The following is a 26,151-nucleotide window of genomic DNA, read 5'->3' as shown; positions in this document are numbered from 1 at the left end:
GGTCTGATAAATTTGTTAAGCACTGTATGAACCACGTCGTAAAATATCTTATAAAAATATCATGTTTGTGTCTGTGTGTACCTGCTGTATCCTCTCCTCATCATGGAGCAGCAGTAGTTTGGTGATGCTGTGCTGCTGCTCCAGCACCAGGGAGAAGTGTTCGATCCGGCTCAGAGAAAGCTTTTCCTTCAGGGTCATCACAATGTCCTGATGTATATATAAAAGTACTTCTTAGGGAGGGAGCATATCACATCAACTGAAACTCTTAGAATAAGCTACAAGGTCAGTACAGTCTTCTCTTGGTTTTACAGTTATGCTAATATCCAAAGTTCAATAAAAGCAGCAATACTGTTCTTCAGTGACATAAAATTGTGTGAAATTTCACACAAACACAACATTAATGTTAGTTCATGCTTCATTAGAATTGAAAAATATCTCCATACATTCTCCAGTATTCACTACAATGCCATGTCTTTCCTGTAGTGCATACTAACCACATGATTACAATTGATTGCATACCTTGACTGTGGTGTTGGGTTCAAATTTAAAGGCCTTGGTCTGCCCATTCTCCAGATACACCTTCAGGACGTTAGGCAGGAAGAGCAGCGAGTTGCCCTGTCAATCAAACATGGAGTCAGAGGTCATGGGAAGTGTCAGAACGACTGTAAGCATCCTATAAACCATCTGGTTAAACTGGATTGAAACAGCATGAGAGGGAGATGTGACACACTGTATGCAGGGAGAATGGTGTGAACCTGTGGTTGATGAATTTGGCAGAAATTTTTGTTAAAGATTGTCAAGCAGCAGTAAAGTATATGAAAACAGCACTTAAAAATAGCATGAACGGGAAAGTTCCCTGGAAAAAACTGTACAAAACCATATGTTAATGAAAATGTATTTTGGTTAAAATATAACTGATGAATATTTGTCCCAGTGGCAGCTGAAAACATGTTTTTAATTACTCAAAAGACCAGATCCTCAAAAATGAATTGTGCCAAACAAAAAAAAAAAAAAAAGGAAAAAAATAGATGACACCAAAATTCTTAAAATCCTGCGTACGTGAGACGTGCAGCGCCTCTGAGATGCAGCCCTAACACCAGTCTGCCAGTCTGAAATAGCAGTTACTGCATAGGAACAGTGAGGAGCGCTGGTGCTAAGAGATGTCACAGTGCTAGTGCTGACCAAAACATGGCGGCCTCCTGGTGAGTTTATAAACTCAAATTAACCAGAATGTAGATATCTACGGAGTTTTTAATTCAATATACAAATGAGAGATACAAACATCTATCCCACAAGATGAACATCTGATCATGCAGGGTTCCTTTTAACAAAAGCTAGAGACACAGCTCTTCCATGAAAACCAACACTTTGTTGTAATATTGATTAAACTTGATGTGTTTGCTGTTTATCAATCTATTTTAATGATATAATAATATTGGCATTGTGCAGGGAAAGTCTAGGATACATAATATTTTATGTATCAAATGTTATAAAATTATCTGTTACTGTACTACATATTGTGAGAGCACTAACTCCCACCTGTCTGAACTAGGGATTGATTGAACTTGGAGCTGTTTCTTGGCCTCCTCTATTTGGATCCTTGCTTGCAGTGTACTTACTTTCAGACACTCGAGACAAAAGCTTCTGCTAAATGAAATCGTAACACTTTAAATTATAGATGATAGAAGCAAAATTGGCTAACCATATCATGTATTCCAACATGACTGCTTAGTGGTGTTAAAAAGCACTAAGTAATGAAATCCGTTTTGTATGTAAATGCTGAGGGGAAAAATGTTTCCAGAGTGTCACATGGAAAATTTGAAATACTACACGCCCACATGAAATACTTTTAAGGACTTGATGGGTTAATTATTCAGTTTGATATCACTGCTTCAGAAGCCTAAAACATCACAAAGATGTAGACAACATGATGGGAAAATGGCATTGCTGTTTTCCTTGTGTAAATGCGAGGAAGGTTCCAGTCTGCTTCCAGCTCCACACACATCTGATGTTTCTGTCTGCAGTAATTTTTCATCTCTCAGTGTCTAGTCACATGCCTAATGTATGCCATTATTTATTCATCAAGTCTGTTTCCATTGCACTTTGGCTTAGGTGGAAATGTTGGTGTACAGATTAAAACAGAATGGGACTAACTTTATGACATTTAGCAATTTCATCATGCACAATTGGAAATTTTTATCAAACATGGTGATGGAAATGCATTTTATAACAATGATTCGGTTTTAAGAAAGGATTTTAAATATAGCAAGCATTTCTTCTTTGCAACCAAATAATTAATGTGATTTCACATTTGTAGGCAACATTTCTAACAGTTGGAAATCCAAATGAACCAAAACAAACAGCCATATACTTTCCAACATACTAAGAAAGGAAAGAGAGAGGTTAGCCCTATCTTATTTTCAGCTTGTACCATATCCTCTGGTCTGTTCCTGTCTGCACAGCCTGCTCACTGTGTTGAGTCATGTTTTCCACCAGTATCCTAGCTGATCCTCTGGCCTTCTTAAAAATGTTGTTCTACATTGACACCGATGTAATGTAACAATATCGTCTGTAATATATGTTGAAGTTCAAGTTCCTTTCCCATTAAACAATGCCTAACACACACCTTTACGCTTACCTATCTCCCTCCATCTATATCGCGCTCTTTAATCTTATGCTTATCATGCTGTAATCACATACATTAGGACTGGAGGATGAAGGAGGCATCGATCAGTGTTTTCTCTGTGATCAGTAATGGGCACTTCGGCCTCAGTGGATTCCTCACGCAGCTAATTTCACATCCGCTGGCAGGATGGGAACCTACCAGGGTCAGGTATATAAGAGGAAAAGTGCACACTGCATGGAATCATACTGGGCAATTATGAAGGATCACTCAGCAGTTTGAAGAGATGCATCTGATTAAGACAAACTTAATTTTCTTTTAGCAATATCTGCCATGAACAAAAACTGGACCAATCAAAAGCTAGGAGGCTTTATGAGAAGCCTGCAAGCAGTTGTGCCGTGGTACCTGCAGAATGGGTATATTCTTAATTATGCCCAACATTATTTTAGTGACACATTCAGCAAAGGATAAACAGCATCTGGTGTGGACTGCACATGCACATTTGGTACACTTAAAAATGGGTTTTTGTGTTTGCACACTGACCATCCACTTCTGCTGCAGTACTACAGGTAATAAGGATCATTATAAAATTATGACAAAGGAAGCAAGATTATAAAAAGTAGCAACATACTGTAAAACTGAACAAGTTAAATGCTTTAAATTTTAGTTAAAACCGAAAGCACCAAAGTTTTTAAGTATAGGAAATAGATTTTCTAATAATCTTTACTCATTAATTTAGGTTAACTTGACTTTTATAAGTTAAACTCCACTTTCCTTCTGTAAATATTCTGTTAAACTCCAACTCAAAACAACATGTTTAAGTTTGTTTCGTCTTACAGTGTGACAGCTATGATGTCCTGCCAGAGAACTGCTGAGTATGACCCATCCTACTATGCCTCTCAGTTTTTTTTTTTTTTTTCCAGGTCAGAGAACAAGAAAAAAATATTGTTTCTCAGCCTTAAAAGTGGGAATAATCAGGAATCAAACAGGATAAACACCATGTCCAAAAAGAAATCCCTGCTGCAGCTAGTAGCATTTTTGTAGGCCAGGGGTGCCCAAACTTCTTCCATTGGGGGTTACATACAGAAATTTATAAGGATGGTGGGGCAACTTTTATATATCTCACCTTGACATTAAAGTTAATTAAACCAATCAAACGTTGGTTAAGATATGTTCAGTGACTGAGTCTGCTTAAATGGCTAGTTGATGAGTGGCAAAGCAAATGGCCAATCACTTTAAGTTTTTGGGGAGGCCAATCAGATGTCAGGGGGCCTAAGTCAGCGCTGGCTACCACTGGCCCTGCCCCTGGAACATCATTGGTGCTGCTATTTGCTGCTGTAATCCTTTGGAGTATTATAAATCAAGATATCTTCATATTTGTTTATGAATATTTTTACTATTTATAGTTTCGTCTCAATTTAGTCCAGAAAAAACCGCTACAAATCCTTGTTAAAATGCTTGTTTATAGTATTAGCATGGCAGCACTGCCTTGTTTTGAAACTAAGAAGAATAAAAGCATGTAGCACAAGCTTTATGCTCTATTAAGGGCCATATTTAATTTGATTAAAAGAATTTTTGGGGGGCCGATCAAAAATGGGCCACGGGCTACATTTGGCCCCAGGCCATAGTTTGGACACCACTGTTGTAGACAGTTGGACTCCAGCTGACATTTGAATATTTAATGTTTGCATTTCTGAATACAGCATATATAACATAATCCCAATTATGTACATACTGATCAAAGAAAAGTGGTAAGCCCTTATGATCAATTACTGTAAAAATGATCAGGGTGGTTCAACTTATAAATGTAAGTTAAATTGCTGCCTTAAAAACATGAGTAAACTAAACTTCAAGGAAAGCATTATTTCCACTCAGGAAGGTAAAATATGTAAGTCACTAAATTAGCAACCTTTATTTATTGAACTTGATATTCAGAGTTGAAACAACTAACTACATTACACTGAAGAAAACTTGCTTTCTCTTGTCAAAGAAAGTTGAAATTATACTGCATTTCAACTCACAAACTTCAGTTATACCAGTTGTTTTATTACTGGATATTTTTTTAGAATTTGATACTCTGAGTAACAAAAACCTACTATATTACTTTCAATATTAATATAATATCAATAAAATGTCAATATAATATCTATATTACATTCAAGAAAACTTTGTCTTGTCCAAGAAACATATGTTTTTCCCACCTCCCATTAAACACGTGAAAAAAAATCCTTGCCAAAAGACAAAGGTGTCTTGTGATAGAGAAAAAATTATGTGACAGAAAAAAAGGGAAAATGACAGTGAATGAAGACCAAGTAGATTTATGAAAAACACTTAAACAAGTTGTTTTGAGTTGGATTTAAACAGAACCTCTTCCACAGGCAGGAGGTGACCAAGTAAGTGGACAACTTCAGTCATGGTGCAGAAGTGTAAAACACAAAATTAAAACAAAGAAATCCCAACAGTGATCACTGCGTAACATCCACACACATAAAAACAAATAAAAATATATGTAAAAATATCTGAAACACATCTTAACACTCAGCCCAAAGGCATTTTGGGAAAACTCCAACCCTCAGATGTACACTGGCAGTGGATTTAGATCAACTGACTGTCTACAGAGTTGAATGGATCAACCCTGTCAAATAACTCCAACACTGAAGCTTGGTCCACTCAGAATGTGGAGTTAAAATTAAACTTTAAAAGTCAAAATCAACTCTGAAAAGTTAACACTGAGATTTCAACACCAGTTTTTTGCTGTGTATTGTGTTCTGTTCTCCTTCAAATACAATTCTGGGAGATGACAGATGAGAAAAGCCTAAAACCCAGGGTAAATAAGAACCTTAATTTCAAAGACCAAATGTGTTCAAATGAGACAGTATTTATTCATGTTAAAATATACTGCTGCCACAGCAGGGGCCATGATCAGTTTCTGAGAGACCTGGTTTTCATTTTGAAACTCACGTTGAAAAGTTTTGTTGATAAATTGAAATTTCCATTTCACTAAACTGACTAACAACCTTGAGGTAATAAGTCATGATATCAAGTAGAAATTTCATAACTCATTATGTTAAGTGGACATAAATGACAGTAACCAGTTTTGATAATTGTTAATCATTCATTTTTACAGTGTACAAAAAGCAGGCCAGGGCCTTTAAAAGACAGAAGGAGGCCAGCTAGGCCATTCCTGAAATTGTCTCATACTGAGAACAGTGTTACCGGAATTCCTCAGTTTCAGGCATTAATAATCAAACTATTACAGGTGGTGGAGGGCAGACAATGATGTACCAGCAATAAAACTTTGTGCTCCGTGTTGTAGACTTTAACAGAGATTAAAAAAACGACATGTAGAAGTCATTTTAAGTATACTGTGATATAATATCTATTTCTCATTTGAAAACGTTCTTCCAAAACATAAGAAAATAATATTAAAAAATCACTGGATAAGGTTCTGTGCCTGTCTCAAAGCCTCCCACCATCTGTCCATGCGCAATTACATGCAATAAATATCATCAGATCATATTATTAAAATCTCCAGACATGCTTATTGATTATCCTCCATTGTAAATGAGCCTTCTTTAATGGTCTGCTGTTACAAACAGTACAGGTTCATACAGTAAAGGAGTAAAAACTCCTTTTCTGTGTCTAAAAATATTTCTTTTCCGTTTCCTCAAGAGAGTTTCATCTGTTGTCTCAAGTAAGTACAGTTTAAAGCTTTCTGCTTTAATATCCAAAAATATCTTCTGCACTGTTGTTACTACGCACACTGGAACTTCTATAATTATGGAAGGCGGCCTCTCCGATCTTTAAAGTAAATCGATAAAGAAAGCCTCATTCATTAAATATAACAAACAACAAATAAATCATCTGAAAGCTTGGCTGCTTAACATCATTTATAAGAGCAATGTGGCCTACAGGGATTGTTAGAGGTGGAGTGTAATGTTAAATACATTTTAAACCCCGTATCTAATCTAACACTGCTACATCTACGCTGGGCAACAAGTCCACCCTGACTCGAATAACGTGTGTTAATGAGCTGAATCCTGGCATGGGATTTTAGCTTATCCTGTTTGCAACCAGATTGATGTGGCGATCCATGCATTTGATAAATGAGGGCAAAGGTGAGGTGCCTTGATCAGGTTGTTGCTCTACCTCCTCCTACTCTCTCTGTTTCATGAGGGACCTTTATTTTGGCCCCCAACTGGCCAAATCCAAATCCACTGGTTTGAACTGCTTTGTCTGACATCTCCTTAACTGTTGTTAACAAACTGTATCCCTGCTGATTTTACTTCATAACCACTTCTTCTGGACAAACCCTAACTTTCCATCCTTGTTGTTTACCTCCTACCTCTAACCTCTGCATGTCCAACCTTTTTTATTCCAAATGCTTCCACGGATACTCTGCAGAATCCTCCCTGGGAACCATCAGTTCTATGTAAATAAATCACCCTCTGAATATCAGACCATGGCACTATGTGAGGCTTCAGGTTAGTGGAAACTATCCCAAGTGACACAAGTTTCCCTCCCAAATCAACCTGTATCTCCGACTTGTTAGCAACCTTTAAATGGCCTGACTGTTGTTTGCCTTTAATTCTTCCTCCTTTGAATTTCTCTTCCTCATGGACAAACAAACTGTTGTACTTACTTCCTGATTACACTCTGAATTTAACTATCGTCTTCTGCTTTCAGTTTCCTCGGCTAAACTTAGACAAACATGGTGATGCTGCCATGTGAACCCATCTTGTTACAGACTTGTCTTACAGCCTGTCAAAATGTGCCTCAAAGTTGCTGTTCCTGAACACAATGTGCACAATGGTCTACAAGCTCAAACACCCAAGATATAAGATAAGATAAGATGGATTTTTAAATACCAACGAAAATTCTGATGAGATGTTGCGCTAACATTACAGTACAAAGAAATAAGACAAAAAGCAGTAAATATAAGCAAAATACAAAAACATCAACTGTATCATAAGTTATTGAGTAAATATGGGTTAAATTCAAAGAAATAGTTCCTAGAAAGGATTAATAGAAGTAGGTGACATAAGTAGGTGGGATTAAGTTAAGCACCAGATAAGATCAAAACAACTATAATGTCATTATTGATGGCAGTATTGATCGTACAGACATTCTGCAGATCTAGCCTCCTACTATGCAGGCTCCAGGTGGTGACAACAATGATATAACTCTTTTATAGGGTGTTTGCAATCACATGATCCTGAATGTTTGTTGGGGGTGAGGAAGTAGGAGGGATGGTCACCATGTCCCAACAAGGCTGTGACATCAGCAAGGAGGTGGTGGAGTCATGTTTTGGGCCGGATTTATGAGGAGAGAGCTGGTAGGCCCCTTTAGGGTCCCTGAAGGTGTGAAAATGACCTCGGCAAAGTATACAGAGTTTCTGACTGACCACTTTCTGCCATGGTAAAAAAAGAAGAGCAGTTCCTTCTGTAGCAAAATTTACTTCATGCATGAAAATGCACCATCTCATGCTGCAAAGAATACCTCTGTGTCATTGGCTGCTATGGGCATAAAAGGAGAGAAACTCATGGTGTGGCCCCCATCCTCCCCTGACCTCAACCCTGTTGAGAACCTTTGGAGCATCCTCAACCTAAAGATCTATGAGGGTGGGAGACAGTGCACATCAAAACTGCAGCTCTGGGAGGATATTCTGACATCCTGCAAAGAAATTCAAGCAGAAACTCTCCAAAAACTCGCAAGTTCAATGGATGCAAGAACAGTGAAGGTGATATCAAAGAAGGGCTCCTATGTTAACATGGAACTGTTAAGAAGTTTTTAATTGAAATAGCTTTTGATTTCAGGAAATATGACCTCCTAATGCTGCACATTCAACACATGACCATTTTCAGTTCTTTACAACCTATAAAATGTTTTAAAACTATGTCGTGCTTAATAATGTGGAACAGTGCATTTTGAGGTTTTTATATAAAAAAAAATAACGGTTATCATTATGAAGTTTGTCCAAAAACATCTGAATTATGCTCTATCGGCTGATGACTTGAAAAATACTCTGACTGTCATTTGCATTAATATTTAGTAAAATAAGAGAAAAATGTCATTTGCTTAAAGGGGCTCCATGTAAGATTTTTGCTTTAAAACGTCCCACTTTTGAGTATATAATGGTGCGCACTTTATCCCGATGTGAAGAATGAGGCTCTTTATGTCTTCCTTGTTTGCCTGTATAAGCCTGTGGAGTCATTTTTCTGTGAAGATTTCAGGCAGAATTTTCCGCGAAATCTCAACAGAAGTGACGTCGGGTACTACGTAATGCGCACACCCCCTTGCTCTGTTTATACCTGACAACGGCGTGCTGAAAGGAGAAGGCTGCTTCAGCGGGTAAATGACCAGCTACCTCAGCCCAAACACCCACACAAACTCCATGAAAACATAAAAAAAACTAAGATAGTTACATAGTTAAGATAGTTAAGATAGATATTTGCTGAAGCCCGTCAAGCTAAAGGAGAGTGGGACTGACGCAGGGGGACATCGAGGACAAATATCGGTGGAGCATTTGAGAAATGGAGGGAGCTTCGCTTGGTGCTCGGTATAAATACCAATCCAGAGATGGCTCTTTCTGTTGAAAAGGTAAGGCATCACTTCGGACCATGAAATACAATGTAGTGTTTTATGTTGTATAAACCATATGCCACTTCACGTTAGCTTGCTTACAAAGATGCTATCAGAACAACGAGAATGTCACGTTGCTCATTTAGTTTTTTCCGGAAAATATTGCACCTTTTACTTGCTTCCTGGCACTGAACTCAACTTACTGAGTTTATTTTTTGATACTTATTTCATAAAATATCTTCAACACATAATGTCAGCTATCTGATATCTGTGGTCGAGGCACCATTATCAGAGCTAAGCAATGTTTGCCCTTTTGCTTCTGCTCTAAAACGCGTCCCATTCAATACACATTAAACATTACACACGTAAAAAGGCAATAAATTAGGCCAATGCTGCACTAAGTAACGAAGTTGTTCATTCATAGAAATGGTCGCGAAAATATCATCCTTTTTTAATCGCCTCATATGAACCAATATTTAATTTTGTGCTGTGTCTGCACTAGAGGTTCAAATATACTTTATTCATATTCACTTTTAGTTCGTGGAACTTTTAAGTATTACTTCACTAACCTCCTCTGTTTACACGATGCCGGTAAATCACCTTGGTCTGCGTGTGTATCAGCTGATAAACCGGAGGCTCGTTCATGAGCAAGGAGCGTGCCGTCGTGGATGAGCAACACAATGTTGTTGTATTTCGCCTAATGGCCGACGGTGTCGCTACACTGATATTTTTCTAAATCTTGCATAGAGCCCCTTTAATAATGTGGAAAGTGGTGTATGTTTGCTGTGGCAGCTAGCTCCTGTTTAGTGCAGTTCCTCTCCTCCATCTTTTGTCCTAATTTAATCCACATTTAAAAAAACAAATTGGTACCAGATGATGAGACGTTTAGGAGCCTAACAACCAGCCACTAAGCTGAAGCAAATGATCTGGGTCTCTTAAAAGGGGCAGATTTCCCATCACAACAAGCAAGGCTGGATGGATCAGCTGAAGAAACAGATCAGAGTTTAATGAGCTTAACCAAGACAAACTGTAATGAACCAAACTGGACTATATTGTGGAAACGGACCATACATGGGCATGTAAGCCACTGCATGCCCAGGCTGTAGAGGGAGGCTTATTTAATTCCTGTGGGCTGCCTTTTCTCTTTTTTTTTTGCCTAAATATTTCACTACTTTCAGGACAAAAAAGTAGCTTAAAAATTAAGAATTTTTATATGACTACTATGTGTGATGTCATCTACAAAGAACCTATTTGTATAATTTCTAATGGAATAAGTAACAGCTGTCTCAACAGGACCCTTTATCCTGCATCAACGAAAATGAGTACAGCCTGTCCCACCTATGTATTTTTAGTTTAAGAAAATATACTTTATTTCCTAGAATGAAATCAAGAATGTTTATTGATAATAGCTTTACCTGCAAAGGCCCCAGATATGTGTGTAGGTTATAAAGACAGCTATGTATGCATTGACAGACAGAACATGGAGTGATGGACAATAATCTGCCATCGGTCATTGGAATGAAAGAAGCTTTGATACCCCGCCAAAAACAAAACACATGATACATGGTTTAGGAATGAGTCAAGATTGAATGTGATAAGAGCTAGATAAGAGTAGGATGTGTGGTTTAGAGCTCTTGAGTTAGTTATAAGGTTTTAGAATAAATGCATGTAAATGATCCGTTCACTCACCTGAGAGTGTCCATTGACTTCCACTTCCTCTGCAAAGTGAACTTTGACTGGGTTGGACCTGAGCTTGGCCCTTTTCTCTGGTGTGATGAATGATGACTTTGGTCCCTGTGAGGAATACAAACCATAAATAAGGCTGTCAGAGTATTTTATAAATCTAATCAGCACTGCTGCTGTGTTTGCAGTGGAGCCCAGTGGAGTGGTACATATGAGAGGAGGAAAAGGATACAAGAATTTTTGTTCATGTATTGGAATGAGGCTAAACTTTGTTCAAGACATACCAAATTATATACATTGTAAGCAGAATGACAATAATGTGATCTACTGCAGAGCTGTATACAACAGGAACATACACGTTTTTAAAGATTCAGAATAAACATCACTAAAAGTAACAAAACACTAGGCTTCCTTTAGTGAAACATGACTTTTCAAATCATTATTCATTTAATTTAATTATATCATTGAGCTGCCCCTTCTCCATTAATAATTACACTTACTAGCCATATTATTAGATACATCTGTGATACTTATTAACACAAATATCTATCAATTGCATGGCAGGGACAAGTGTATTAGTCATATAAACATGGTCAAGACAGTCTGCCGAAGTTCAAACCAAGCATCAAATGGGGAAGAAATGTGTTTAAAGTGAAATTAGCCGGATCCCAAGTCTCTTATAGATCGGTCCTCGGTCCTACAGATTTCGCTCGAACCGAAAGTAGTTTCTGATCCACCATCTTAAAGACCGTGCTAAAGCTCAGTTTTAAGACCCAAGCATAAGACCAAGGACTGAGATTTGAAGACAGATGAGCAAAGACACATGAGAGCAGGCTTCCTGGAACTCTTTTTACTCAGAGGCACGCCCCCTTATTGGATATCACTCTCTGATTGGATGCTGCTACATGGTGGATGTCAGTGAAACTTCTCAGCACCAGCAGAGATAAATAATGGAGGAGAAACAGAGTTTATTACAGACGATAAATGGACTCAACAGACTCTCAAGAGAATATAAACATCTAAATTCAGGGTTATGATGGACCGAATGTAGAAAAAAAACATCTAAATGATGTCAGTGTTTGGTGGGAAAGTGAAGATTTATATCTGATTCTGTTGATTTCATGAGCTTTTAACATGTTTTATGTTTGAAGATGAATCAGAAAACTCCATACTGATTCACTCTTTATTACTGATTTTATTAAATATATTCTCAGTATTTCACTCTAAATGCTTATTTCAAACACTTTTTAAAAATCCCAGCTCAACAGTTATTGAACCTTTAAAACTTCTGATGTTTACTGCAGTTTCTCTTCATGCAGGTTTTTTTTTTTAATTCCACACTGAGACCAAACACTGTCAATGTGGATATTTATTTAGAATAAAAACAGTACAAATTATGCAGACACAGCTGTTTATGCCTCCTAACAGCTGATTGATGATCAGCCAGCACCGTCATCATAAACTGACGTTGCTTCAAGTGACGCTGCAGAGGGAAGGACGTCCCATGAACCGTTAATCGTCGGTCTTATGGCTTCAGTCTTCTGCGTCGATTCCTCGGTCTCTCCATTAGTCTCTGGTGGGCAGTACTAAGACTCAAGGAAATGACTCACACCAAAGACCCAAGCCATATAACAAAAGAAGTGAGACACACCTATTGTATGTTCCACAGTCTTTGGTAGTCTGTCAGGCTCTCATGCTGTCTACTCCAAATTCAGACCTTAACATTCAAATATCCCAGCAGTAATCCACTTATGTCCAACCAGGCAACATTTCATCGTAGCTGTTGTTGTCTTCTGCTGCTGAAGCTCATCTACTCCAAAGTTCGATGTGTTATGCATTCAGAGATGCTCTTCTGCACACTTCCATTGTAACAAGTGGTTATCTGAATTTTTGTTGGCTTTCTATCAATCAGTGAATCAGTCTGGTCTGGTGATCAGTCTCCTCTGACATCTGCCATCTACAAGGCAGAAAACTGCAGCTCACTCAGACCAGCCCGTCTGGCACCAACAACCACGGCATTTTTAAAATGTCACTTAAATCACCTTTCATTCCCATTCTGATGCTCAATTTGAACTTCAGGCAACAATCTTGGCCACATCCATAGTTTGCTGCTGCCATGTGATTGGCTGACTAGATATTAGCTTCAATGAGTCGTTGAACAGATATACCTAATGAAGTGCTTGTGGGTAGGTGATGTACAGTTGCTAAATAACAAATATCAGCACACTTTTGCTTTTGTTACTTATAAAAGGTAGGTAGAATGAAACTACCACAGAAATGATTCCCTCCCTCTCCAACATCAATGACTGATTTTAATGCTGATTAAAAAAAAACAGACTTGCGTCGATGTAGAGGTCTGTTGATGTTTTGCGAGCACCAACAAACATGACAAGGATGAATGTTTTCTGAGAATTGCCTTAAAAGCTCATTAATAATTTCTTGGAAGACCTGTAGGTGATAAATTAGACAGTAAAGGTGCCAACATCAGCAGAGCTGATGATGAGAAACACGGAGTGGAGCCATCAATTCACAGATCTACTCCACTTCAGTGCAAACACATATGTCACCTGCGCAGATTTAGCTCCATAACAACTGATCATCTAAGAATATGTGTTTATCTGTGGGGGGTGGAATTCAGAGGCTGTAATCACTGATGTAGTGGTGAGACCTTGGCGACAGGAAGCTTGTTAGCAATAAGGCTCGACCTGAAGACTCATTGACATGCTGATTAATGGCTTTGTGGACAACAGCGTTTATCCCATGTGTATCGGCTAACTACATCCATAATATGCAATCACGAGTAGTCACACGTGTCTGTATGTCCTGAGTAACCAGTAAACGCATATACCAAATACAGTTGAAAAGAGTGTAAAGTTTGAGGTAAAAACAAGTGTTTTTGTAGAGTGTGTGTGGTCACAGAGAACTTACCAGCATTGTTCTGAGGACAGTCATTGTCAATGAATCTTGACACTCCCTGAAAAGACAAATTGAAAGGTTATTCTAAGTGTTTGGGGTATTACACACTATTACTGTATGCATGTTTGTATGTGCGTCTTTGTGTGTTTGCAGCTGTCAGTGTAGACCTGATTATTTCAGCAGCTTGCTCAGGGGTCAGGTCATCAGCAGCAACGTTATTGATCTTCACAAGCTGGTCGCCGGGGACAAGCCGACCATCTGCAGGGCCACCTGGAAACACAAAATGTCCTTGTGTTGTCATGCCTGAGGGTGTTTTCATTTGCCTGAATTTATTCTGCAGCGGCTGTACCGACAGCCAGCAGCTTTTATTCTGGTAATATCCTTTCATCTCACACACGCATCTTTTTTTTATTAAGCTATGCAAATGAGCAAACCTGTCCAACAACAGGAGGATAAACAGTACTACAGCTTTAAAATCACTACTGGTCTCACATAACTCAGCTGTATATTTTTCTTCATCCTTTAGGATCCAAAAGCGTGTAACATCTTACCCTCCACTCGCCAGCATTTGATAGAAATTTGTGTTGTGCCTAACATCAACAGCAAAGTCTTCCTTATCACAGGATTTGCCTCAGAAGTGACAAAGAGATGTTCTTATGGGGTTAAGCCACCATGTATGGTACGTGATATTTAAGAAATTAAGATCGGTTAAGCAGACTAGAAATGACAAAAGTTGTTTGCAACAACTTCTCCAGCTGCATTGATAATTCACAAGTGTAGGACTCATAGGAATGTGAAGCATGTTAATGGACACTTTTGTGCATTTAAATAGACTCAAGGAACACCCCCTTTGATATATTTTATCTTTATATTAATTTGTAAATTACGTAGTTCAGCTCCAACCTGATATATTCATGCACAAAACACAAGTAGAGTTTTAGCAGGATTATTTGTGGTAAAAACGAGTAAAGATTACACAGGCATTGTTTGGGGCAGCTGGGTGGTCTTGCTGACGCACAGGTGCGCATGCATTGTTCAGATGCCCGCTGGTATTATGCCACGCTAAAGCTGATGTGCTTGTGTTCTTGTATTTACTGGTGAGCAAAGTGTTAAACTGTGGTGAAACTATGAATAAACATAACTGAACAGATGTGTAATGAGTGTGTGTGGAAACGAATGTCTGTGAGTGCAAATAAGTAACGCTATGTCAAAGTTTGCAACTTATTTGATAGTCTATGAAGTGCCACTCCTGACGTATTTTGCCCGCGAAAATGCCAGTAGTTTATCAGACTTCCTGCTTTAATTTGTTCTGTGTGAGTGTGCAGAATATTTTCAGAGTGAGTGTTAATGACAGAAGATGTGGACATTTATTAGCAGCATGTGTCACTGAGCGAGTAAGTGTACATGTTGTTCAGTAGACCGAAATGCCAACTGGTATGATGCCACCTAAACTGATGTGCTTGTGTTCTGGTATTTACAGAAGAAAGGTTTATTAAACAAACCCATGCACACTTGGAAGTCCCTGTTTTTGCCAGTATCAAAATGCCAACATATCGTCACATGCTCCTTGCTGATACATCAATATAAATGTTACAGAATCAACACACCTGCAAATGCTGTAACAGCAGTTTTAAAATACACATGCCCGACACTGCAGCTAAGTGGATGTTAAACTACATCATGTAACACACACCTGTGGATGATAAAATCTATCCACTACCCGGTGGAAAAAAATACTGAAATATTTCAGGTTTCTACATATACTAGGAAGACTGGGGTTGGATATGAGCCATGCAATATGAAATCTTCATCTACAGACAACAAAACAGTTGCCTAATTTGCAGTTAGCAATAATAGCCAGGCAAGGCCAGTTTGTGTTGACACAACCAGCACTGAATGATGCTGTAAAGTGGAAATTTCCCTCAGCTTCCTAATGAGATCAGAATCTCACATCAGCAATTGGTGCTTTATTTATAAGGACTCAAGCAGAGCAATGTAGCTGATAATGACGGCTTCAGGCAGCTGCTTATTGAGTGTGAGTAATGCTGTTTAATCCCCACTCATCAGTTCATTACAGAAACTGCTGTGCCTGTATTTTATGCAGATTAAAAACAAAAAGACATTCTTGCAAATACAACAGGCTGAGAGTTAAGTGAAACCATAATATTTTTGTTGTATAAAAAACAACAGCAAGGGACATAAGACAGGTGAGGTTAGGTTTAATAAGTCAAATAATATGTATCTTTCTACCATAACTGCTGGCATGTCTGTGTGTCTGTATGTCTCCATTTGAACTCCACACTACTGCTCCAGTTGTCCTTGGTACCTCTCAGAAGACTTCTTAATTGTACTGGTTTGAAACTGAAGAAGGGTTGTTAGCTAATTACACTAACAACCTAAATTTACTGCGATTAGACAGAGTCAGTGTTTTCATTAACATTGAGTGTGTACAAATTACCCCTGCAAATTTGATAAAAAAGGTGGACTTAAGTTATGATTACTAACCATATTACCTTCTGGAAGTTCCTGAGCTCTCTTGTCTGCAGGCTCCTCTGGATTGTAGATGGTGAGCTGCTGTAAATCAGCTTGGCTCTGACTGCGGCATCTATTAATGTCGGTATCTAATATAATTATTACAAATGTCTTTGTGACATGTAAAACTGCAGGACATGAACAGCTTTAATTATTATTTGTCTTCTCAATTTCATTTTACTGCTAATTCCTCACATTATTTAAACAGGATGATTCAGTGATTAATTAAGATCCTGGTATGAAGAGTGTGTTTTATATGTGAAACTTCACCAAACAAACTTAATGTGTTAAAGTATATATCCCATTACTGCTACAGAAAACTCCCCCACAACACCTTAAATATTTCTGTTAGATCAACAGCATCCTAAGCATCCTTTCTTTGTACAAAATTAAGCAATTCTCTCACTCCGTGTTCCTCACTGCTTGTAAATTCTGTTACTTGCTGACATCCAACAGAGACAGATGAAGGTGACTAGCTATGAGGACACTTTTAAATTAAGGTCTGATATTTCACTGTCAAGATGCTGCAGCACGTGCTGCAGAGACCGAGGGAGGAAATATTGAGCCAAGACTCGGTGGAGTCACTGGGGACAAGAGCAACAGTGTGTTAGATGGTGTGTGTCTGTGTGTCTGTGTGTTTGGGGGGGGACAGGCAGAAGCAGATGGTGACAGAGTAGACTTGAGCCAGACAGGAGAAAGCAAGGTAATCTCCCCGACCCCAGGGGGATTCAGATCATTTCAGCTCTGCAGCTTAGAAACAAACTGAGACACTTCAGTATGCACATACAAGCAGTATATACAGTGCTGTGAAAAAGTATTTTTCTCCTTCCTGTTTTTATATACACAATAAAGTGTTTCAGATCATCAAACAAATTTTCATATTTATATTAAATACAAGATGCAGGTTTTATATTATGGTTTTTAATCAGTGAATCAAAAAATCCCTTAAATAGAACCTGTTCAATAAAGTGAAGTAGGCACAATATCTCAAAAAGCAACACAACACGCCACCATCTTAGGAAATTCAAGAACAGATGAGAAACAAAGTCCTAAACATCTGTCAGTCTGGAGGACACAAAGCCATTTCTGAGGCTTTGGGACTCCAGGAAACCACAATGAGAGCCATTATCCACAAATGGAGAAAACTTGGAACAATAGTGAACCTTCCCAGGAGTGGCCAGCCTACCAAAATTACTCCAAGAGTGCACTGACAACTCATCAAGGAGGTCACAAAAGAACCAGGAACAACATCTGAAGACCAACAGCTCTCAGAGGTAAGGTCAGTGTTCATGATTCAACAAAAAAAAGAGACTGGGCAAAAATGACATCCATGGGAGACAAAAGTTGAACTTTATGAAAGGTGTGCATCATGTGACAGCACTAAAAAATACATGGCATTTCATAAAAAAAACCATCATACCAACCAAATATGATATCAGAAAGGGGGCAAATACATTTTCACAGTCCTTTACACGAACATACAGTAAAGAGTAACGACTTTACAAACGTGTTAAGATGAAGTCAGATGTCACTAGGTTGATCTATTTTTGTTTCAGCAGTTACAATGTCCTAATAAGACCCTGTTTTAAATATGGATTCTTTATCTGTCTGATGTTAAGTACAGCAATGAAATGCCAACAGTCTGTGAGAGTGACTGTCAGAGATGTATGGTCTGCAACCCGACCCCTCTCAGAATCCTTGGTTTACCTTTAATTCATGTCAAACAAGAAAGAAAACAGATATGACTTAGGCAATACAGACTCTTTAGTTTAAATTTGTTAATAATACTTTGTATTATATAAGATTGAAATGCATTACTGCACATCACATTTTTTATTACTTTAGAGCAAGCCAAAATAGACTTAACGTCTACAATAATCAAACTATAAGTCTAAGATTCACATACTAATTTACCATATTTAACCGTAATGATACTCCAGAATTTATTCTGGAACGTCCCTCTTTTTCATATTGCAATATATAATACAGAAATAAAAGGTAGCTAATGTCACCTTTTAACTCTCTCAGCCATACATCAGATAGATTTCAGGTAGCCAGGGAGTCAAACACTGAATGGCTTTGTGACAAAGCTGTGTTTGATCTGTATTTTATTTGTGTTGTTGCTTAACTTTTCAAACTATTTGTGTTCACAGAATTTAGTATATCATTGTTGAAATAGACTGATAGAAGACATTACTGAGCTTGTACTGCTTCAGCTTGTCTCCTTCCTAGCCGACAGATTACTAAAGCACTGTTTACACTGCAGGTCACACCTAGCCATACAAACCACTTTCACACTGATGAATAGGGACTGCTTTGTTATGTTTTCATCAGTAATAACTAATCCTATTCACACACAACATTACAACCTAGAAAATGCTCCATCTGTTAGTTGCTGCTCCCACTGTCTGAACTGAATACATTGTATACACCTATGCAGACAGATTCTACTTTTTACACAGAAACTATTAACAGAGATTTACGTGGTATGACATTGCTCACCTTTAGTAATGCCTCTTAAAGCCAACTCTTGCTGTATTCGCATCCCATCTCCTTCGATTGGACCCTAATCACACCCCTAATCCCAATCCACCAATCTATTTTATAACACAGAGCCAGTGGCTGTTTAATTGAAAGAGGTATATGGGTACAGGCCACAGCCCTGGGGAGGTTCTGTTTAAAAGCTTTAATAAAAAAGGGAAAATAAGGGTGCTTTTCTTTTAAATTGTGCCCAGTTGCTTTTGCCTCCTTACTATACTAAAGATACTATACAGTATTAAATTCACACATTATAATGCCCAATGCATTTCTTTTGTTGATGTAATTTTGTGTGCATGTTTGCAGTTGGTGTACAGCATCAGCTCCCAGGAGTTTCTACTTTTTACAGTTTACCTTGGGCAATGGCCAGAGGCCTGCAGTGTTTTGGCACTGTTCCATTTGCTAAGGGGAATTACTCTTTGCAAAGTAAGACAACAGAAAGAATTAGGTGGAAAAGTACTCTGCTCTTACAAGAACTGAACGTGTTTAATTTTAACACTCAGCTACCAATTTTGGATCTTGTAGCCTCAAAACATGTAAACACTGTACCGTGAAGCTTTCAGAGAGGATGACCATCAGTAAACTGCAACAAGCATTTTTCTTGATTGATGAGACAAAGACAAAAGGGTACATACAACTTCCTCATAATAATTCTCAGTTAATAAGACTTGAATGAACTGCACAAGCAACTGCTCCTATTACAAAAATATTCAGCCAAAAGATTTATAGCCGACAAAGTGAACAGTAGTGGTTGTGCCTGGTGGGCTGGACACTCAGACAAAGCAGCCCAAAACACTCCAGACCTTGGCAACAGAAACTGGCACAAGGAACAGGATCTCCCTGGGCCAAGAAGCCTGAGCTGGTGTTTGTGAAAACAGTCACCAGCCAGACATAGCTGGGCTAAAAATGCCGTGTCAGCTGAATATTCCACCCCCTGGTACTGGGTAGTAATGTCTGTCCACTGCTCTTGATATTTACAGGGTTTCAGGTAAAAGTAAGCTTATATAAGTGTTTAAAGCAATCACATAACACTTAGACTTTAGCAAAGAACTAAGTAGGGGTTGCCTGATGATCGGCCTGGCTGATTATCAGGGCTGATATCAGTTTTTTTCCCAGTAATCTGTATCAGCATTTTATTTGATGAAATTAATCAGTTAAAAGTGAAACTACTTTGGCTCCACTTTGAAGGGTGTCTTCCCCTCCGGCTCTGTTTTCACTCTCCACAGTCTAACCTGTCCAACCCACCACAACATCTGATTGGCCAGATGTCACACAAGCACTAGCAAATCAACACTGAGGGTTGGGTGCCACTGACACAGTGAACATATGACGACACTTCATGTGTTCCAACTATGCTGCTATGTGCCGCTTCTCGTGTTGACAAAGCTGGTGCTAAATTGATCATTTTGCCCTTTTTGTTTTTGGTCATGCAAATTGAAAATTCTGTTTTTCATACTAAATGCTTAGTGGTTCCTAGTACCAAAGCAACTTGTTAGAAAGTTTAGTTTCTTCAGAGCAGACACTTAGGAAAAGGAAGGCCCCATTTTTAATAACTAGAAAAGTATTATTTTGCTTTTAATAAGGGGTACAAGACCTCTATAATATCCTTGGTGTTGCATGAATCTACTGTACCTGGGGTGATGTCCTGCACCAGGATGGGGATCTGAGAGGACAAAGTGAGGCCATGCGAGTTGAGATTTGGGTCCCGTTGGATCTGAACATTAAAGCGGAAGGGGTAATTTCTCTGGTCAGTGCCACTGGACTCTGCTGTCTTCCCGTCCACTGCAACCCGGTCTCTGAAAAGGGGCAGGTCAGCAGTGATGTGAAAAAGAAAAGTAATACATTAAGATAAGAACTTTAATGTTAGCTTTGCAGTTTGTTCACTTCTATTTTACATAACTACACATTTGTAAAAATGAAAAAAAATAAGGAATAATGGAATTAGGAAAAAAAAGAAGCAAATTTCTGCCATAGTCATATCCCAAGAATCCCTTGGAAAAGTCTGACAAAGACAATGGATGATCTCCACTTCTTCACTGTAGACCTCACCTAATCCCCACCATACTGGTCAGATGAAATCGGCAGTCAAAAACAAATTTATGTCAGATATAAACTGTTGTTTACCTGGTCAAAGAATGAGACCTGCTGCCTAAGTCTCTGGACCGTCTCAGCCATCGTCCCACCACCTGCTCCACCCGGCTGGTCCTGCGGGATGGGGAGCGGCTCCTGTCCTGCACCTCCATTTACCTGCAAGAGGATGAATGTTAAAGATGTCACTTATTCAACTGGTTTAACTACTCCACTGTTGCCTAGCTATGAGCTTGACTTTAATGTACATGTTGATGTCAAAGTTAGGTGCTTGGATCAATTCTAATCACCTGACTAGAATGAAAAACATTTGGATAATTTGTGCACCAGATCACTGAACAGATTAAAGCCATCTGTGAAGAAACACCAAAATAAGTTCCAGAATAACCAGCAAACTAAATAATCACACCTTTTATAAATGGGGTAATTTAGCATATTTATCACATGATCATTTCCACTCTACCATTTTTATTTAATGTCAATCGTATGGGGAAAGGGTAAGAATAAAAGGTAAGCATCAAACTTGATATCAGTACAGTGCCTATGTAAAGTTTTTGTCCCCTTGGGTGTTTTTTTCCCTTTATTAATCGTAGAAATTAATCATGGCCAATATAATTTGGCTTTTCTGACCCAAAGAAATAAAAAAAAAACTCTTTAATGTCAAAGTCAAAACAGATTTCCAAAAAGTAATGTCATTAAAAATGTAATTGACAATAAGTGACTACATAATTATTTACCCCCTTTAAAGCGACTGACTTAATTCAACAGGCTATTCCTGGCTACCATTACACCGTGAAGACAAAAGAAAACTCCAAGCAATGGAAAATGTGATTGAAAAGTAAAAGTTGGGGGATGAATACAAAAAAATCCAAGACACTGAACATCCCCCAGAGTTCAGCTAAATCCATCATCAAGAAATGGAAGAATTATGGCACATGTTTAAATCTGCCTAGATCAGGCCGTCCCCACAAACTGAGTAACCATGCAAGAAGGAGACTAGTTAGAGAGGTCTCCAAGACACCCATGACTACTCTGAAGGAATTACAAGTTTCAGCAGCTGAGATGGGAGAGACTCTGCATACAACAACTGTTGCCTGGGTTCTTCATCAGTCAAAGTTTGATGAAGGAATGGCAGAGAGAAAGTCACTGTTGAAGAAAACTCATTAAATCTGGACTAGAGTTTGCCAAAAGGCATGTGGGAGACTTGATGGTCAACTGGGAGAAAATTCTTTGTCTGATGAGACCAGAATGGTGCTTTTTTTGGCCATCAGACAGCATCATACTGTGGGGACCCTGGAAGGCTTGTAAATGTAGAGGGTAAAATGAATACAGCAAAATAAAGGAAAATCCTGGAGGAGAGTCTTATTCTGTCTGTAAGAGAACTACGGGTTAGAAGAAGATTTCTTTTCCAGCCAGGCAATACAGTGAAAGCAACACATAAATGGTTTAAATACAACAAGGAGAATGTTCTGGAGCGGCCAAGCCAAAGACCAGACCTTAGTCCAATAGAGAATTTGCAGCTGGACTTGAAAAGGGCTGTTTACGTGCGATCCCTGCACAACCTGACAGAGCTTGACCAGTTTTGCAAAGAAGAATGGAGTAAAATTCCAGTGTCTAGATGTGCAAGCCTGACTGAGACCTATCCACACAGACTCAGTGCTGTGATTGTGGCCAAAGGTGCATCTACTAAATACTGATTTGAAGAGGATGAATATTTATGCCAGCTTTTCTACATGACATGTTTTATTGAATTCACATTGCTTTGAAGAATTCTGTTTTCACTTCTATTGTGAAAATTTTCCAGCAAAAAAAGCCAAATAATATTAACAATGTTTGATTCATTAAATCAATAAAGGTGTAAAATATCCAAGGGGGTGAATACTGTTGGCACTCCACATAATAAAATACAGTAACATGTCCCATGCTACTCCTAATACTACACACTCCCCTAAAACTACACAATACACTATTTTAGAGCTTACACTTTAACCCAAAAGGGGCTTTCAGTTTGTTTTTCTGAAATGTTATTAATAAAAGAAGAGCAAAACTTTTTTGAAGTTGTTTCTATTTAAAGAAAAAAAAAAGCAGGAAAGAAAATTGATTAAAATTCTAAATTGGGTTTAGTGTGAAATAATGAAAGATTTTATTTTTAGGCTACACTGCCCATCCGTTGCTGTATATAGAACATCTAAAATGAATGTGAGGTATATCCTTTAGTCATCAACTTATTCTTATAATGGACCATTGAACAGCTTGGGCCTGTAAGGCAAAGATCTTACTTATTTTAGAGAGTCTCCTACATTTGGTGCAATTTAACAGCAAAGGCATTCAGGAGGATTGACTTTAGACTAAATATGAAAAATGGAAAAGAAAAATTAGAAGAGGGAGTTTTAAAATGATGAAAACAAATGATAAAACGTAATTGAAACAATTTTATAAAACTGCAGGTACAGGAGCTGAAATAAAATATGACTATTATTAAACACATTTTATTACCATATGTCACAACTGCAACTACTGGCCTTTTCTGAGAAAAAGAGCAAGAGGAAGCTACTCTGCTTGCATAGAAAGTGCTAACCTGTCAGCTGTTTGGAGGCATTTTACGCCTGCTAGGCCAGCAAACTGTGGGGCTTCGAATATCTGCAAAGCCAACATTTTCATGGGTGGCAGCAGCATTACAGATGTAACACAGCTGACATAATCAAGTACCTCCTGCAACTCCATGCCACCGCGAGACAAACAACTTCTTTATTTCCCAGGATCAGCTGATACCAACATTTCAGGTATCGGTAACAGGACTTAATAGTCAGACAGGTATAACCCGAGTTGAGGCTGCAGTGGGAAATCAGACGTCAGGAGTACCTGCTTTCTGGAGACGCCGTGATACAGCTTAGTAACTGGAGTCAAAACGGCTTGCAAATATAATGCTTCACTAACACACTAGGTACACACACTCACACACAGTTTTACAGTGGGGCTTTTGGGTAATAAATGTGGTCTAAGGCCAATGATGATGTCATTTGTGGACCCATGCAGTCTAACAGGCTCTTAGCCCTCGTTATGAGCCAATTTCTTTCATGGAGGGTTCAAGTCTCTGTAAACACCACTATCATTTATTCCTAATTATCAATAGAAATGGTCTCTCCAGTAAATGGGTCCCTGTTGTATTCACTGGGAGACAGGTGGTGGTGCTGAATGTTTATCGACTGGTTGTTGTGGGTCGGGGAGAGGATGTAATGGACATGGGTAACCTCGGGCATTTGAGGGGTTTAGGCAGGCAAACATGAAGCTGTGAGTTAATGGGTCTTCGTGAAACCCTGCTATATTTGAGTTTAAGAAATATCAAGTTACAGACATTAATACCCTTGTTTGGTTGATATACACAGCATTCAGAAAGTATTCAGACCCCCTCCACTTATTTCAATTTTATGTGGCAGCCTACAGTAAAAAATTCCTTTTTTTATTCTCATTAATCTACGCTCAGTACCCATTAGGACTGGGAAATTATTTAAAAAATAATCGAAACCGCCATTTAGAGCCTCTAACCGACATAAATCTGCCAAGTCAATTATTTCAATTATTTCCCTTTGTAATTCTCTCTCTACTAATGTACCACCGCTTTAAAAAACAAACTACTGTCTGTGTAGTAACGTGATAGGAAGCTAGGTGTTGCAGGCGCATATCCTGCTGGAAACCCATGAGAAGAAGTACTAGTCATGTGACACCATCTCATCCGGTCCACAAAAACTCAAACACGGACACGACTGTGCAACGTGAGCAGAAAAGTTATTTTCTACTTTTTATAAAATAGTATAAAAATCATTTATGTTGTTAACAAGAAATACAAGTTGTTTATTTTCTAGTTTTCTTGAAAATTTGACTTTTTTAGAAAAGAAAAATCATTTCAGCTTATGTATGTTTTGATGTCAAATGTTTAAATAACATAAATTGTTTATCTGTGCATGTTCCTTTCAATTATTTGTTAAAAATTATAAAAAACATTGACAGAAAAAACAGAGTCAAAAATTGAGGGTGGAATAATCGTCCGTTAATTGTAATCGAGGTAAAAAGTTCAATTAATTGTGATTTTGATTTTTGCCATAATCTCCCAGCCCTAGTACCCATCGTGGCAAAATGAAAATACACACTTTTTCCTGCAAATGTATTAAAAAGAAAAATAAACACTTTTACTTTTACACATTCAGACCATTTACAAAACACTCAGATTCCGCTAATTTCTCTGATCCTTGCTGAGATTTTTCTACACCTTGATTGGAGTCCAACTATAGTAAATTAAGTTGATTGACATGATTTGGACACACACCTCACTATAAGGCCTCACAGCTGACAATGCACATCAGAGCAAAAACACAAGAGCTAAGTTCCAAGATAGGAATGTTGCAAGTAGGGATGGTGATCGATAATTTTTATTGATATTGATACCCTTATCGATACTCCTTATTGATCCACTATCTACACTTTTCTATAGTTTGGTGGAAAAATAAAATGAAGACAAATATTTACACTTGAAGTGGTCTTAGCTGAGTAGAGCTTGAGTTAAAAAGCTATGATTCAGTCGTCTAGTTCACTGAAGTTACCTGAACGCATCATATTTTCCATCTTTCAGCTTGTTCAGTTCACTAATCAACTTTAATTCTGCCGATTCCACCACGAATTTATACACTTGATTACTACTTTTAACAAACAGGAATTGCTACAAAGTTTTGGAGCACTTTCAGCATTTATCTGAGCAGCTGAAGAAGAAAACAGTTCTGAAGCAGCTAAAGAGAGGGGTATGAGAGCCCGTTACTCCCCGCGCAGGCGGATATGACTGCATGCATCTCGCAGGCAGCGTCTTTTTTCCTCAAGCCGACAGTTAAAAGTGCATTCTGGTTTAATGTGATGCACAATATTGATGCGCTTTTAGTTTATGTTCCCCTTGATGTATGTTTTTACAGCAGTTTTATCTTAAAATGACGTTACGTCACAGAGCGCCTCGATAGCAGTATTGATAAGCTAAAAAGTTATTGATTGTCAGGTATTTCATAAACACAGAACCGGGTCCTTATGGACCCGGGTTTCGATGCTCATCCCTAGTTGCAAGGCAAAGATCTGGGAAAGGCTAAAGGTTCCCAAGAGAACACCGGCCTCCATAATTCTCAAATGGAAATGGAATGCCACAATCAGGA

The 26,151-nt window shown here is 38.3% G+C and overlaps 1 protein-coding gene across 1 annotated transcript in view; it reads right to left on the bottom strand.

Moving 5' to 3' along the window:
- The window catches only part of LOC121507924 (FERM and PDZ domain-containing protein 1), a 77,138-nt gene that overhangs the window by 19,078 nt on the left and 31,909 nt on the right, over nt 1-26,151 (bottom strand). The window contains exons 3-9 of the mRNA XM_041784323.1: nt 20,999-21,121; nt 20,507-20,670; nt 13,972-14,074; nt 13,817-13,862; nt 10,895-10,999; nt 520-615; nt 82-207 (exon numbers count right to left, since the gene is read on the bottom strand). Of these exons, the coding sequence (XP_041640257.1) occupies nt 82-207; nt 520-615; nt 10,895-10,999; nt 13,817-13,862; nt 13,972-14,074; nt 20,507-20,670; nt 20,999-21,117 (759 nt within the window). The 5' untranslated portion in view covers nt 21,118-21,121. The remainder of the gene's footprint in view (nt 1-81; nt 208-519; nt 616-10,894; nt 11,000-13,816; nt 13,863-13,971; nt 14,075-20,506; nt 20,671-20,998; nt 21,122-26,151) is intronic.

This window comes from Cheilinus undulatus, linkage group 4, assembly GCF_018320785.1.
Source record: "Cheilinus undulatus linkage group 4, ASM1832078v1, whole genome shotgun sequence".
Lineage (NCBI taxonomy): Eukaryota > Metazoa > Chordata > Actinopteri > Labriformes > Labridae > Cheilinus > Cheilinus undulatus.
This window is presented reverse-complemented; position numbering and strand designations above follow the sequence as displayed.